The 14,898-nt window shown below is 41.3% G+C and overlaps 1 protein-coding gene across 1 annotated transcript; it reads right to left on the bottom strand.

Moving 5' to 3' along the window:
* Positions 1-338: 338 nt before the first annotated feature.
* MYB (v-myb avian myeloblastosis viral oncogene homolog) lies at positions 339-13,421 on the bottom strand (the record flags this gene model as incomplete). The annotated part of the gene is made up of 13 exons (XM_010140321.1): positions 13,266-13,421; positions 11,777-11,848; positions 11,060-11,152; positions 10,424-10,644; positions 8,646-8,877; positions 7,741-7,821; positions 7,235-7,339; positions 5,673-5,930; positions 2,534-2,676; positions 2,016-2,130; positions 1,804-1,929; positions 1,015-1,125; positions 339-446 (listed from the first exon to the last, which is right to left on the bottom strand). Coding segments are annotated over exons 1-13 (1,821 nt in total), but the record flags the coding sequence as incomplete, so codon positions are not given.
* Positions 13,422-14,898: the final 1,477 nt, after the last annotated feature.

Below are 14,898 nucleotides of genomic sequence, written 5' to 3'. Positions count from 1 at the left end.
TCACCCCATCCAACATCCCTGCCCCCCAAAACAGCAGAGCCGCCTGCAAGAAGTCTATAGGAAAACGCCTCTGGCCCACGTTAATTCTCAATCCTACCAATCTAACACTGGAGCCAGCTGAGTTACAATACCCCATGTGTGGGGCTTTGCCCTGTTTGGCTTCCTGACACAACTGTAGCCTCCACATCCTCACACTCCACAGGTAAACTGAGATCCTCAACCACGTTCATCTGAACGTTTCATTCTTCCACACTCAGAACTTAAGATCGAGTCTCTGAGAAAGCAATAAAAGTATGTGTTTTTATGCAGAAACGTTATTTTTATCAAGGAGTAGTTACCTGCAGAGGACTGGCTAGTGGCCTGTTCCTAGGTACTGCAAATGTTTTGTGAAAACTACCATCCTCTTCAGACACAGGCATCTTTAAAATGGAGCTAGTAAGAAGATTCTGAACAGGAAAAGGAAAAAAAAAAAAAAGATTTTCAGTAACTCAGAAGAACAACCTGAACTCTAACATATTAAAAGCAAACTCAGCCTGGCTGCAACGCTGAGCATGGTCACGGATGGGAGTGCTCAGTCTGGGAGAAGAACCCAGTCTGGGGTCCCTAGGACCTGACTTTGCAGATGCTAACATCTAGTAAACAGTCGCAGCAAAGCAAAGGGAACAGCACTCATGCAAGGTCTCCTTTGCTCAAACCAACACAGACTCTCTTTTACCGGTTTTAACTTCATGACCTAGTCATTTCCATACGCAGGTGCAGGTGTCCTCCAAGCCCAGGCTCATTACAAAGACTGTGGGCTGCACAATGGCTGCAACTTCTGCTACCTTCTACAGGCATTACAGTCATATAAGTAAAAGCAGGAGTTTGCTTCTTATGCTTAATACAGGAGAACGATACAAAGATATGAATAATGGCTACTTCTGAAGAAGGTCAAACAAAGTATTTTCTCTCTTGCGTTTAAGAACTCAACATGGATGTAAAACAGAAAAATCACTTGTGAAAACTTGCACTTACTGGCACATCTTCCACAGCAGATGCATGTGTAAAGAGCTGAGTGTTCAGGTTTTCTCCTTCCCAGTGATTTGAGCAAAAAAAATTCCCAGCTTTATCTGTTGGAGACTCTACCTGAAAGCAGGAAAGGCACCATGATAAAAACCAGTACCTAACTGACCAGGAGATTTATCTGTCAGCTGCTTCATAAATCGAATAAATGTTCTTCACAGCCATGCACAAGGCATGTTTACAGTACTGTCTTTAACAGCATCCTTGCTCTCCACAGAAGAAAAAAGTTCAAGGTTCTCAAAAACTCCCTGCCTAATAAAACTTCGAATATTTGCACTCAGTTCTCTGTCAGTATTCAGGAGTTTAATCCTCTAGAAAGGTTTGAGAATATACGTATTTTTAGAACTTTAGTGACAAAGTAATATAATGCAATGTCCTCAAATGTTCAGGTTTCTAAGTCACTCCATGGAGCTCGGTCCCTGTGGGTCTCTTCTATACTTCTCACCAATGTTAGAAAGATTCAAGCCAAATTCCTAATTTTTTTTTTTCTTTTTAAGTTTCAAACGAAAACTGCGTTAGAACAGCCCAAGCAAACCCCTGCTGAAAACAGCAGAAAGACTTCTATGGAAATCAATGGGAGATGAATTAGGCATGCCTAGTATACTATATAGAACCAACACTAAGATCTTGGGGCTCACATGAAAGAAAAACAGACACGGCTATTTAACAGAAAAGGTATTGGTATAAGCTTCTCAACGAAGAGTGCTGAATTAAATTGCCTCAGGTAAGTTTGAGATTTACCTCTTGTTTGATTTTCTTCAGCAAAGGGGGTCCACTTTCATGTAGCCCAGCCACTATTGCAGATTCCTCCGACTCCTGCTTGATAACGTCCTGCAGATCTTCTACAAGATGAGTCGGAGTTTGAGGCTGAAAGGAAGAAACGTTATATCCAAGTCCCAGAACATCCCTCTGCACTAATATCAAAGCAACTTTTATCATTGTTTCCGTCTTACCAGCATCTTCAAAGGACCATATTTGATTTCCTGAGCTGCAAGTGCGTTTTTGAATGGAGTGGGTGTTCTTGGAGAGCTCTCCAATATCGACCTCTTGATTGCTGGAGTTCTGAAACTTTAAAAAGAGAGGAAAAACTTTAAAGGAACATGCTTGAAAGTATTACCTCTTTACAGAAATACGTGCATACAGGCAGTGCCTGCTATAAGACTCAGACAAATATTTTCCTGCAATCCTATAATCCATTTTGCATTTCCGGCAGCATATCTATTCAACTCTGGTAAGGTGGAATGGCTTAATTTAAAAAACCTGGTCAGTCTATATGCATGATTTTTCTGTACTGATAACCTACTACCTCCACAGTGATAAAGTCTAAGTTTTCCTCCAAACCAAGAAAAATCTGAATGTGTTAGCAAATAACTCTGCACGATGCATACAGTGACCCAGCACTTCGGCTGCACACAAAGCTGAAGTAACAAACCCTGGTGCATCTGACAAGACAATGTGGTAACAGACTTACACATGATTCTCCTTCTGAGCTTTGAAAGTCTGCTCCCTGTGGAACGGTGTGGTGACAGCCATCTTATGGCCACACACCGGTGTGGAAGTTAGCGCAGGGTTGTCCAGGTTCAGGTTTTCATGACCGGATGAAGTGTTTAAGAACTGCAGGAAGGGAAAGGAAAAATCAACAGGAACATCCAGATTACAACGTTGGCTATTGTTTACTATTACTATTGACTAAGTTGACGTTATTAACAAAGAAATTATTCCCTTCTGATTGACATAAGTGATTCTCCTGACCCTACAGTGCGAGTGGGTGTTTATGGGGTACCTGACCACATGGCAAAACAATACTCAGACTGGCTGGAGCACTCAGGAGGCCTAAACGGGCATTTCTAGACAGAGACGTTATAAAGAAAACAACACTCTGTTCCAACGAGAAACTATCTCCACCACTTTAAGAGCCATATCTTAAAAGCCTGATTTGGATTTCCTGCAGATAAATTTTAATTAAGAGTAGTGTGTCCAAGCAAGAACTTGGTGAAAATGAGTAAGGGATGTTTCATGAATAAAACCACAGGAAATGGGGCTAAATTCCACACAAATTTATATAGGTAGCCTGGGTGCTTTTTTTAAGGTGGTAAATCAAGTGTTTATGACAGGAAAATAAATTTCCTACCATCTCTCTCAAAACAAAGTGCTCCACTTTCTCAGTGTAAATAAAAACTGCCACCTGCAATGGGTGTGGGAAGTGTTACGGAATGAAAATAGCCGACTGAAAAGGAGGGAGCAGTATTTATTTGGAGAAAATTGCTTTTGCGTGAGTTCTACCTAGTAACCTAAAATACTGTTTGTATTTCTAGAGTCTAGGAATCTGTGAGCATAGTGATCCTGACAATAATTCATCACACTATTAACTTCTAGACTCAACCTGGATCGGATTAAAATACACTTTATAAAAATACGGCATGTAAGAAAATACGGATTTCACTGGATAAATGGTACATGATTAGAATACCCAACAGGTATTGGGAGACACAGTAGGAGATTATTACATGCAATCTTCTACTATCCTTCAAGAAACAGTATTTTCTCTGACTTCAAGGACTAAAGCTAAACCAAGGCAAAACCAACACGAACAGACAAGCAAAAAAACCAAAACACTTTTAAATAGTGCTACAGCTGTGAAACAAAGCAACCACCAAGAGGAATTTGGATGTGCACGCCGGGCCATTTTACTCCTTATCCCTATTCCACTCCACCCCACATGGCCCAGGTTGAGGATGGCGAGCCGTGATTTGAATTTTATGGTTGTTGTCAGTTTGTCTCACAACTTGAATGCTATTTAAATGCAGTTTGGGGTTTTCTAGGTCAATGAATCATACTGTAAGTGGACAGAGATGGAAAGTATTACAAATGATCAGAAATGATAAACTCTAGTAGCTGAAGGAGTTAACGGCAAGAGCAAAGAAATCGTATTCCTCTACAAAAATGATCCAAATATAAAACCCACCCAAGCCCAAGCCCCACAGATGAATTTAAAATAACAGAATCAACAGTTAGGTTGCTGATGATCTAAACTCAGCAGTGAAGACTAAGAGCAGTGAGAAGATTCAAACACGGCGTGAAATCGACAAGCACAACAGTAATTAGTCATTTGTTCCAAAGGATTAGTTTCTAAATTGTTAAAGCTGGTGTGACTTTTGAGAATTAGTAACATCTGTGCAGAAGTCTTGATCTACCTGCGAGGGAGAGAAGGGCAGGCTTTTGACAGGGGAGCGCTTAGGCAGAGTTGAGCTGCTGACGTCAGCTAGGACCAAGGTGCTACCGTGGCCACTGGCTAAGGGGCTGGAGTGGCCTCTCCTTTTGCAAAGAAGGACCCACGGAGCCACGCTGCCCTGTGAGGCAGATGAGGACTCTGGTGAGCCAGGAGCACCCTGACTTGACATGAATTTGCTCAAGTTTGTGATGGGGTGTCCTTGAGGTCTACAAGCACTGGCCCCTCTTTGCTGAAGCTGTGCGACTTTGCCTGAGAGAGCTTTGCTAGCCGAAGTGTCTGTGTCTTCAAAGAATTCAAAACTGCTGAGATCACCCCATGATGAAGGATCCTGAAACAACGTGGGAGGCACGGAGCTATAAGACAGTTTATAGTGCCACCTCATGAAAAGACAGAGCTAGGATATGCCCGAAACCAACACCACCAACAAATTCTTTCCCAGTTCAATTCGGATTGACCCTCTTTATTTGAGTAGTAACACTGTGAATGCTTATTTGCGTTTCCAATATATATCTTGATCACATCGAACTAACATCCTAGCAGCGCTGTTGGCAACCAAGTCCCTGAAGAAACCATGAGTCAAATGATGTCCTTACTATCTACTTGCTCAGGATTTTCTGCTTGGTATGAAGACAGTGCCTTTCGATAGCAAAAACTGTGTGCCTTGGGCTCTAAACCAAGACCAGTCTCCTAACCAGCACACTTCTCTGGACTTGTTGAACGGGATTCGATGCTTGCGTGAAGCAGACACCGCTGCTGCTGAAGGAAGGGGCCACCAACAAGCGTATTTAAACGTGCCACTTCTCTTACATGTAGTATCCCAGAGACCACCATGAGAAAAGGCCCATGTTAGTGTCAGTCAGCTACCTGGCATTTAAAACACGGTTCCTGATCCTTACATATGCTAGGGCAAGCTCTTAAACTTTGAGAAGCAGCTATTGAAGCTGCTGCAAAAACTTGTAGAAAATGATGCAGATACATAAGAAGCCACACATAAACCTATGGTATGTGTCACTTCAAATATAAATAAGTCTCATTTCATTGTTTAAAATCTTTCATGGTGTCTCTGCTTTTATTTCAAAGAGACTTAATATCAAGAGATTGTTTCAAGCTTCTAATGTGCAGTTCGCTAAAAATCACACTCCCACACCAAGATGTATCCGGAAAGGTTGACACCCACAAAAAACCTATGTACCCACACTTGAGGGCTTCATTATGAGCAGCCTCATTTTGTAATGCTAGAAGCTAAGCTTCAGATCTTGTAGCGATTAGCATTTTCTCAGAAAAAAACCCGCCAGAAACACATTTAGGACTGTCCCAGCTCCTCTCCCCTTATTCCTTGACCACACACGAATCCACCTGAGGCAGCAAATCTACTTACGGAGTCTATTAACTGGAGTGTTTCTGCAAATTCTAACAGATTCTTAACGTTATCCAGGATGTTGCTCTGGTGAACAATCATGCACCGTGCAGGGGATGCACTTTCCTCAGGTAAGCAACCGTGATCCACTGGTGGAGAGGGAGTACAGTGGTGATGTTCCCCCAAACAGGAAACAGGTGCATTGTCACCACTGGTCCTGGTACTGTCAGCAATCGTGGTGCTGTGCCAGCCGGGGTAGTTTGATGTGTGGTTCTGTGTCTAAAGGAAGAAGAAAAAAACAGAGAAAGGGAGGGGTGGGGGGGAGAAGGCAGAAGGAACTTAGCCATGAAATTGCACAAGGTGTCAGATGCCACTGGAGGAAAGATAAAAGTAGTTGCATCATGATCTAAAAGCTTATGCCTATGAAACAATCGTCAAGATGTTTCCTTTCATCAGTGCAAGATCTCATTTTAAGTAATAATGGCATTGTGTTTGTTATCCCAAAGTTACCTCATAATTCATTTCCAGCATTATGAGCATGTATCATTACTAACACATTATCAATTCATACTGTGTTACTCCAAAAGCTCTAAAAGTGTCTGCAAGTCATTTTCTGTAAGAAGCAAGAACCGGCAGGATTTCCCTACTGAGCGCTCAGCACTGTAGAAGGCTAAAAGGTTTGAGAGTTAGAGTTGCTTTTGTTTGCTTATCTCCTTTTCTTCTTCTATCCCTGTCTAATGCTACAGCTTACACCAATGCAGTGAAGAGGCTGTCAAATCAACGTGGTTAGGAAAGCAGAAGAACAAATTAACAGAAGTTTCTTTCCAGTGTGATCATGCAACAGAAGAAATTGCAAAACTTTCACTAAAGTTAAAAAGTGGCCAAACTAACGTATCATGCATGCAGTTGTTTTACTATTAATTTAAATACTACCCACAAAAAAAGGAATCTGCTGGCTATCACCTATCTGCAAAAATGATTTGGGGATTCTTGGCTTTGGTGATGGTGTTAAGTAATTATGTAAGGGTTTTTACACATTAACATCCAGTGCCTTATACAACAAAGTGTGAGAATTCAGTAATAGCCAGCATTTGCTCCACACATGCAGTTATGAAGAATCTAACATTATTTGGAGAAGTAAATAAAACTGTCAAACATGCACCAAGTCTGAAGCTTACGAAGTGTATAAAACACAGCTGAAGGAAAGAATACAACAGAGAAGGAAAATTTAACGTACAGGCGCTACATTTTCCATCGCATGAACCATTGCACACTTTCAGAAATGCAGATCCCATTGATTTAATATCTGTGGGATTTTTTATTTTCATACAATCATCATGTTTCCAATATCACGCCGCATTACACTCCCACTTTGCACAGTAAAACACCTGCAAACTGTTTGCCTGGTTTTTTTTTTAATAGAAGAATTTAGGAAGCAAAATATGTGCTATGCTTCATCCTTTGAAAATGGAAATACAGAGCCTTGATTAGTACTGAAGGCAGAGGGGGAGTTAAAAGTTAAAAAGACAAGCACTGGGGTAATGCTGCTATCCCTCCGTCCAAGCACACAGTGACAATCTTACTGGTAATGCCTGCTGCCCTTTCAGTTCATTCTCAGTCGACATTAGTAGCAACTCTAATTCCTTTATTCGTTTTTCTTTCTCAGGGTCTTCATCATTATAGTGTCTCTGAAATTAAGAGTTAAGGGAAAAGAAAAGATAAAGGTCTGATAGGATGTAGCAACTACAATGCTTATGGCTTGCCGTCCTGTGGTTATAACAGCCAAATTAGACTCAAAGATGAAACAAATGTCAATTGCGTTTTCCACTACCACAGTCCCTGCTGAATTTCAGTACAGACATTCGAAATGGAGAGAGTGAAAGCTATCACACCAGATGGCAACTACTGTGCTTTAAATCCCCTCTGGAAGAAGCAATTATTAGCCATGTTAGAACTCCCCCACCTTCCCCATTTTCTCTCTTCACCACACTTAATACATTAAAATGTTTCCTCAATGTGCGATATCTGCATTTTTGACTTATCCAATGTTTAACAAATTGACTTTTGAAACGAGGGTCAAGTTATCTACCTGAATAGCTGCAGCAGCTGGCTGAGGAACATTGACAATATTTACATGCAGTGCTACTGGATATGGGATCTGTCCAGGGACCTAGGCCAAAAAAGTAAAAGACACTCAGAGTTATTATTTCTATCATGTTGTCTGTCTGCATCTTGAAATTTGTGTTAAAAGTGTTGGGTTTAGGTACTTAGTATTTATAATCTACGGAGATGAAATAGCAAGAACCCCAACAACAAGAGTAAACAGTTTCTTAGGAATATGACAACAAGCACTACAGAGGAAGAAAGAAAACTCATATACAAAATATCTAGCCTTCCTGAATAAGAAAAGATGAAGAAAACCTCATAGATGCATTTGTAAGATTTTTCTGCATTGAAGTCAAAATGCAGTCAAAATTTATTATCATCTAAAGCTCTACAATGTAACTGTCTGAAGCAGCAGTCTGTTTCATTATTAATCATTAATAGAAAAGGAATCATATTAAAAACAATACTTGTTTACTTGGTTCCAAACAGGCAACCCACAAACAGAACCGTACTGAAAGGAATGTGGGAGATTTTGACAGAGGACACAGAATTAACCAGATTCAACTGATCTGCAAGAAATGTACATTCACCACTACAAGAAACAGTACTGGAAACACGTTGACTGCTTACAGGATGTTGAAAACTGATTCCATCACCTGAATGCCAGCAAGCAATTTGAAATGTACATTTTTTTCATCACAGAATTAAGTCCTCGCCTGACATCAAACACATACAAGCCCACCAAGACTGGGAGACACCCCTTCATGCTTCCTGAAATCGGGTACAGCAAAATTACACCCACCTGTTCAACAAAGTAAAATAAGACACACACACACACACACACACACACACACACACACACACCCTGACGTGTTTTCAGGTGCTTACGTTTTGTGGCTCAGAGATGTGGTAGTAGGGGTAGTCACTGCCCAGTGGGGGCTGGCTGGCTGGCAGCTGTGCAGAAGGTGAGTTGTGAGTGAAGGCCATCAAGTGGTTGCTCTTCTGAAAGCCAGTGGCTGCTGAGGAGTGACAGGCTTTGGAGGACTCCTGCAGGTAGCCCTCCTGCTCAACCTTTCGGCGCATAGTGGAATTCCAGTGGTTCTTGATAGCATTATCAGTTCTGCAACAGAAACAAGTACATTTGAGGAGTTTTAAAAACAAGCGTTTCCAATTCAACAAGATTAATTGGCAAGTAACTGCTGCTTGCAATTCTGTTTAAACCTTGAGCTGCTCCTCCTGCCTCCAGCTTTACAAATGCTACTCTCAGCTTCTCAGGAAAGGTGCTCAGTATAAAAGGGAAAAGACAAATGGGCTACGGTTGTTTATGTTCTTTTTTAAAGAATGTTTACGTTCTTTTTAAAGCAATGTCTCAGCCTTAGGTCCCTAAACTTCAGCTATTAAGTAAGAAGCTATTAAGAAGTAAGAAATTAATACCTTCAGGTGACAGCAAAGGCTAACACCCCTTTGAGGCTACCCTAAAGGACTGCCAACATCATCTTCCTAAGTCGTAATACTACAGTGGAGTTTTACTGTATCTGGAAAGGAAGAGTGTGGAGATCAGCTGTGAAAGGACTAACTTGCAAGCAGCTTCCAGCTGACCACCTGGACAATGACAATATCATACTATACACACACAAATTCAGTAAACAAAGGTGTTGGGATTTTTCTTAGCTGCAGAAAAACCAAGATTCAAATTCTCACAAACATGGGTCAGAAAAAGCAAAATTATCAAGTCTGTGAGATGTTAAGAGAATATTTAGAGACAGCTCCTCTATTTGAAAAACACGACTGTCACACGGTATTGTCAAAAGCGGTATCTGTGGTGTGTGGAAGCTACAGGAAAGTTTCCAAGGAGTAATACCTTCCTTGCTTTCGTCTAGAAGGTCAAAACAGCCTAGGGAAAGCTTGCTTAAAAGGCTATCGTGATCTTAGGCATTATATTTGGATCTTGAAGATGTTTCACCAAATAGCAGGAATAAAAACAGGAAGGGAAACCTCTTTCTTGCTTACATTATTTGTTTGACTACACTTTATGTTGAGTAACTTTTACTACAGAGCAAATAAGCCACTGAACCTCTGAAATTATATCCAAGCTGTGCATTAACTTTCAGTGAGACAAGTATTTCCAGGACCAGAGTTTGAGGAAGTCAGTTTCTCCTGGTTTATACATGGATTTTTAACAGGTCAAAATAATCTGGATGATTCAGGAGCAATGACAGATGTTGAAGCTGCCTTCTCCTAAATCATTTTGAATAAACAGGCTAGATTTCATGTTGAAAGTGTACCCTTAGCTGAATGTAAATTATGTTCCACTTGCAGAGCCTGATCCCTCCCAGTTGCATCAATTTAAATTTTGACAGCTATTGCACGCTCCAATAAGATTGCACAGACTTTTAGGAAACTGTTATGGTCCTGCCCTACTTACTGTGGTTTTTTACCTATGGCAAACATTAAAAGCATGTGAAAATACCCTACTGTTCCATACACAGACCGAACAGCATGGTTCCCCACTGAGAAAAACGCCCATTGATGTCATTGGCTTTCCAGGTTTTGATTCCAAATTTTTGTTATTTATTAAGCGCAGCCTGAGGCAACTGAAGTGGACTGCTCAGACCTGCAGATTTTTCCTTTTTTCCTATTTAAGAGCTAAAGGTATAGGTCATTACCGTCCAGGCAGCAACTTTGCAATTTCTGCCCATCTGTTTCCCAGCCTCTTGTGTGCCTGGTAAATAATTCTATCTTCCTCTTCTGTCCAGGAGGTTTTCTTCACTTCTGGATTCAAATGGTTGTGCCACCTCTCCCTGCACTGTTTTCCAATCCTTCCCTTCAAATGCTTAGCAATGACAGACCAGCGCTTTGGACCATATTTCTGCACGAGTTCTATTACCTTCAAAGAAGGACATAAAAACTGCCTGTATTTAACAATGCACAACGAATCAACGAAAATTTTCTGTGGTGGAGCAACATTTGCAACAACATTTCTCAAAATTGCCACGGTAAAACTAACACACAATTAAAGTTCCCCACTTCCCATTTATACTTTCACCCAAAAGGAAAAATCTGGTAATAGTTAAGGCATTTCTAGACTGCAGTTCTACATTACAGTGCTGTAAAGCTACATTAATTAATTTGCTTAGAAAACTCAGAAAGCACTACGCAAATACTAAGCACTGATACTGATAGGATCAGTCTGCTTCTGGCCATATTGTTGGTGTTGAGACCACAAAGTCTCTAGGAGTTGTGCCCCAACACATGGAATTTGCTAGTAAGGCATTAGTTAGATGGAAAGGAAAACTGATTACCCTTTGATCCTCCTCTTTAGTCCACGGACCTTTAATAAGTTCTGGGTTTAGTACCTTCTGCCATCGGTGCTGGCACTGAACGTCTGTCCGATTCTGGTGAAATGTAAAATATGCAAAGAGGATCATTCTTTAGACAAGACGAACGTGGAGTGATAACGTCCTTATCTAGGTACACTTGTTCCTGGTGTATTTCACCACCAACTACAACTACTAAACAACATGCAGTAATACAGTAGGTCTGAGAAGGTGCTCAGCTATCAATTTGCTCACTGGACAAGATTTCCATCACTTCTGCAGTGAGGACTGTGTCACCAATACCACATAACAGCTGTCATGCTTTCACATGTGGTATTTCTACAACAGCTGAAGGCTTCGCAAAGTGAATACCTTCAAAACCATACTTACAATTCACCAAAGCTATTTTTTCTCTGTGCTGAGACATTTTGTTTCAGTGTTATATTGGCCATCTACTGTGCAATAACCTGCCACTTCCCATCTTTGCTTGGTTTTTTCCAACCCTTTCTGAGAAGTGAAAGGAAAATTAAAAGTAAGGGTCTCCACAATGTTCTAACTAAATTTCTGAGTTCTTCATCTGTGGAGCTTTTATATCTCCCACAAAAATGCAACTATAAATTAACCACTCCCCATTCCCTTACTTGGAAACCTCTGATAAAGAGTTGTCACTAGAACTGGAAACAGAAACCAATAGGCACCTACAGGAAGGAAATTGGCAATGACTTTCCAGTCTTCTGTGCCATTCTGCTCCACAAGCTTCTTCAGTTTCTCATCCTGAATCATTAAAAGAACCCAGACACAATTAATATCACAACCTCTTATAATGCAAAAGAAATAAATTTTTTAAAAGTTGTGCCCTTCTAGCTTTCTCTGTATCTATTTCTGCTTCCTGAATGTAAGGGGAGGTGGTCTGTAGTCTTCTCATGCTTTTGATTGCCTATATCAGGAGATTTTTCTGCTCCTGTGGATACATCAAGGCACCCAGATGTCTGGGGACCTCTGAAAATCACAGCCTTAAGCTTTAGATGTCTTGCAGGTAATGGGAGTTCCAGCAATTTGCTCACTGCCTGTCCCTGTATAATGAATGCGCAATAAAACTAATGACTCCTTTTTGCTCCTGATCACAGCGAAGGAGTTTTGCATACTCTCAATAGCAAGAAATTTGGCCCAGTATTTTCAATGAAGTTTAGACACTAAAGACAAAAGAAACAATCTCATGTACTAGGAAAGATAGTGTAAAACAAGTGAGAACTGCCCCAAGAGATAAGAAGAGGGGAGCAACCCTCCCATTCCATGATTAGCGCCTCCCAGTAGGCTCCCAGTTTACACGACAGGGCAGCGGCCATTGGGATCCATGGCCATCCCTTCCTCCCAGCCCACATCACAATCACCTCCGCCTCTCTAAGAGCAGACTATGATTTAAAGAAAAATAAAATAATGCTCGCAAGAGGTGACCTGACACTGTTTATACATCAACATACATTGTTAGAGAGGAGAAAGTCAAAACATAACTTAAGAATTGTATTAATGTATTTCATAATAAACGCCAACCAGTTAAATGGCCACTGGATATCCACCTGGCAAAGGAGTTTGCTACCACAATTTACCCGGAAAGTCAGCACAAGGGTATCGTGACTAAAACACATCCTGACCTTCAAAAGTGAAATAAACCTTGAATGGTCAGTTTTGGTACTCCTGGATCTTTCTTCCAGCTTTCAATTTATTTCCATTCAGAATCATAACGCTGCAATCAAAGGGCAAATTGCAAAAGGCACAGAAGAACTGCAGCAGTTTGTGCCACAGTTGTTTGCTGCTGTGGGACACTGCACACACGTCAGTTCTCGCATAGCAACTGCTTTCAAACAAAAAGAGGCAGCAGTAACAATCAAGCATTGCTGCAGATGACTCCGAATCTGTTTCCCCAACAGGGATTACAGAGACTCACATACCTGTAAGGTGGATCTTGGCAGGCATAAAAACATGGTGTTTATGCATTTTATTTAAAAGAGAATAACGATCCTCAAAGTTAAATAAAACACTGCATGTAGCTAACGGGTCAAAAACACTGCCCTCATTCATATACATGGGACTGTCACTGAAGTTAGTTTGCAGGTAAATAACTCAGCAAAATGTGATTTGTGCTCTCTCCATCTTTTTACACGCAGGAGATGATAAGTGAACTTGGGTTTACCTCTTCACGGGTCCACCTGGTTTTCCCTAAGTGACGTTTTCCAGTCTTAGGAAGCAGACCATCATAATCGTGATCATACATCTCAACATCTTCTTCATCATCATCACTACTGTATATACTGCAGAAGAAAACACAGTGAGATACAGAGTGGAACATGAGGACCTGAGCTACTTAATTACGAAGCACAAAAACCCCACTAGAATCCTTACAAAGGTTACGCAGATAAAAGTTTTAAAACTTGCACAACGAGATTTTGTTCTGCATTCTGTTGTTCTAGTATTCTGAACTGGTTCTGCTGTTTTTGGTATCCACAGATACAAGCACAGGGCTGGCAACCTTCGTATTACTGTGCATGTTTAGACCTGCTCCTAATGTTAGATCAGTGGTGAATTACACATTTGGCAAACTTTCAACCAATGAAAGTTTCAAATTAAAATACAATGTTTGGGACGATAAAGAGAACTAGAGGCTGTGTCCATTACACAAGCACATGTTCAAAATCTTTAACTCGTGCCATACATTCTGAAAAATACTAGTGGTTTTTGTATGTTTAATAGAGCAGAGTATATTGTTCCCAAATAAAACAGACTGCGTGTCAATACAAAAAGTTAACCAATAATTACAGTGTTTGAGAATATGGTTATGGACCCTACATGTGAAGACAAAAGTTTCTATAATTGAGTAAAGCCAGCAAGTGGTGGCATTAACATGCACTAAGCTCTGACATAAAATGTACCTGGGTCTGGGCAGACCAGGGCTGAGGACAAGTTCATTTAATATCCTGCAACTAACAACTGAATCACTGAACCCTTTTACACTCTCCCTTTTTCTAAGTTAAAGACTTCCTTACCTCTATTCCATTTCTAAACGCCTCATACTGTTTTTTAAATACTCTGCTTCTCACCTAATTCATGACTAAGGGATTTCCCCAGAGGCTATCTATGGGTAAAAAGGCCTCTGCTGCTCTTTTCACAAACAGCACTTGCTCTACCCAGTTAACTCAAACTAAAGACAGGGTTTGCAAGAAGAGCTGTCCTTCTGGTGGGCGGCATTTTATTTCCAACTTTAAAGACATGAGCAGCGGTTCTGACACTTCAGCTAAGAGATGATAACCACAAGTGCTAGAAAGGAGACAATGTCATGCTACGAGACTGAAAACTGTGATATATCTGATGGGATGGTATGCTGAGGTACGTTCAGGTATGACTAAGACAGTAAAATAAAGTTATTTTGTAATAAAGTTGTCAGGCGCTGTTTATGCCGTTAACCTGTTTTCAGGAGATAGATCACTTTTTAACTTCAGCTGCAGTGCAGCGCAGAGACTTGCACACACCTCCAAAATGCCAAGTACACTGGGCTAATCACACCGTGCATCTTCAACCCTGTTTTCTGGCCTGTGGCATGTGCCATGAAAACTACGCTACAAGTAGGAAGTTTTCCACCGCCTGCCGGGATGCGTGTGGCCTTCCCCCCGCCTCTGCCGGTGGCCCCTGACTCACCCACCCAGCCCATTGCTGCCACCCTCAGCTCGCCCCCACAGCGCCGCAGTGCTACAGCATGCCTGGCCCCGCGGTCTCCCCGCTATTCCCCGGCCCAGCGTAACCACCTGGGGTAAGCGCTGACTGACGGTCCC

The sequence above is a fragment of the Buceros rhinoceros genome, unplaced genomic scaffold (genome assembly GCF_000710305.1).
Source record: "Buceros rhinoceros silvestris isolate BGI_N320 unplaced genomic scaffold, ASM71030v1 scaffold24117, whole genome shotgun sequence".
Taxonomy (NCBI): Eukaryota; Metazoa; Chordata; class Aves; order Bucerotiformes; family Bucerotidae; genus Buceros; species Buceros rhinoceros.
This window is presented reverse-complemented; position numbering and strand designations above follow the sequence as displayed.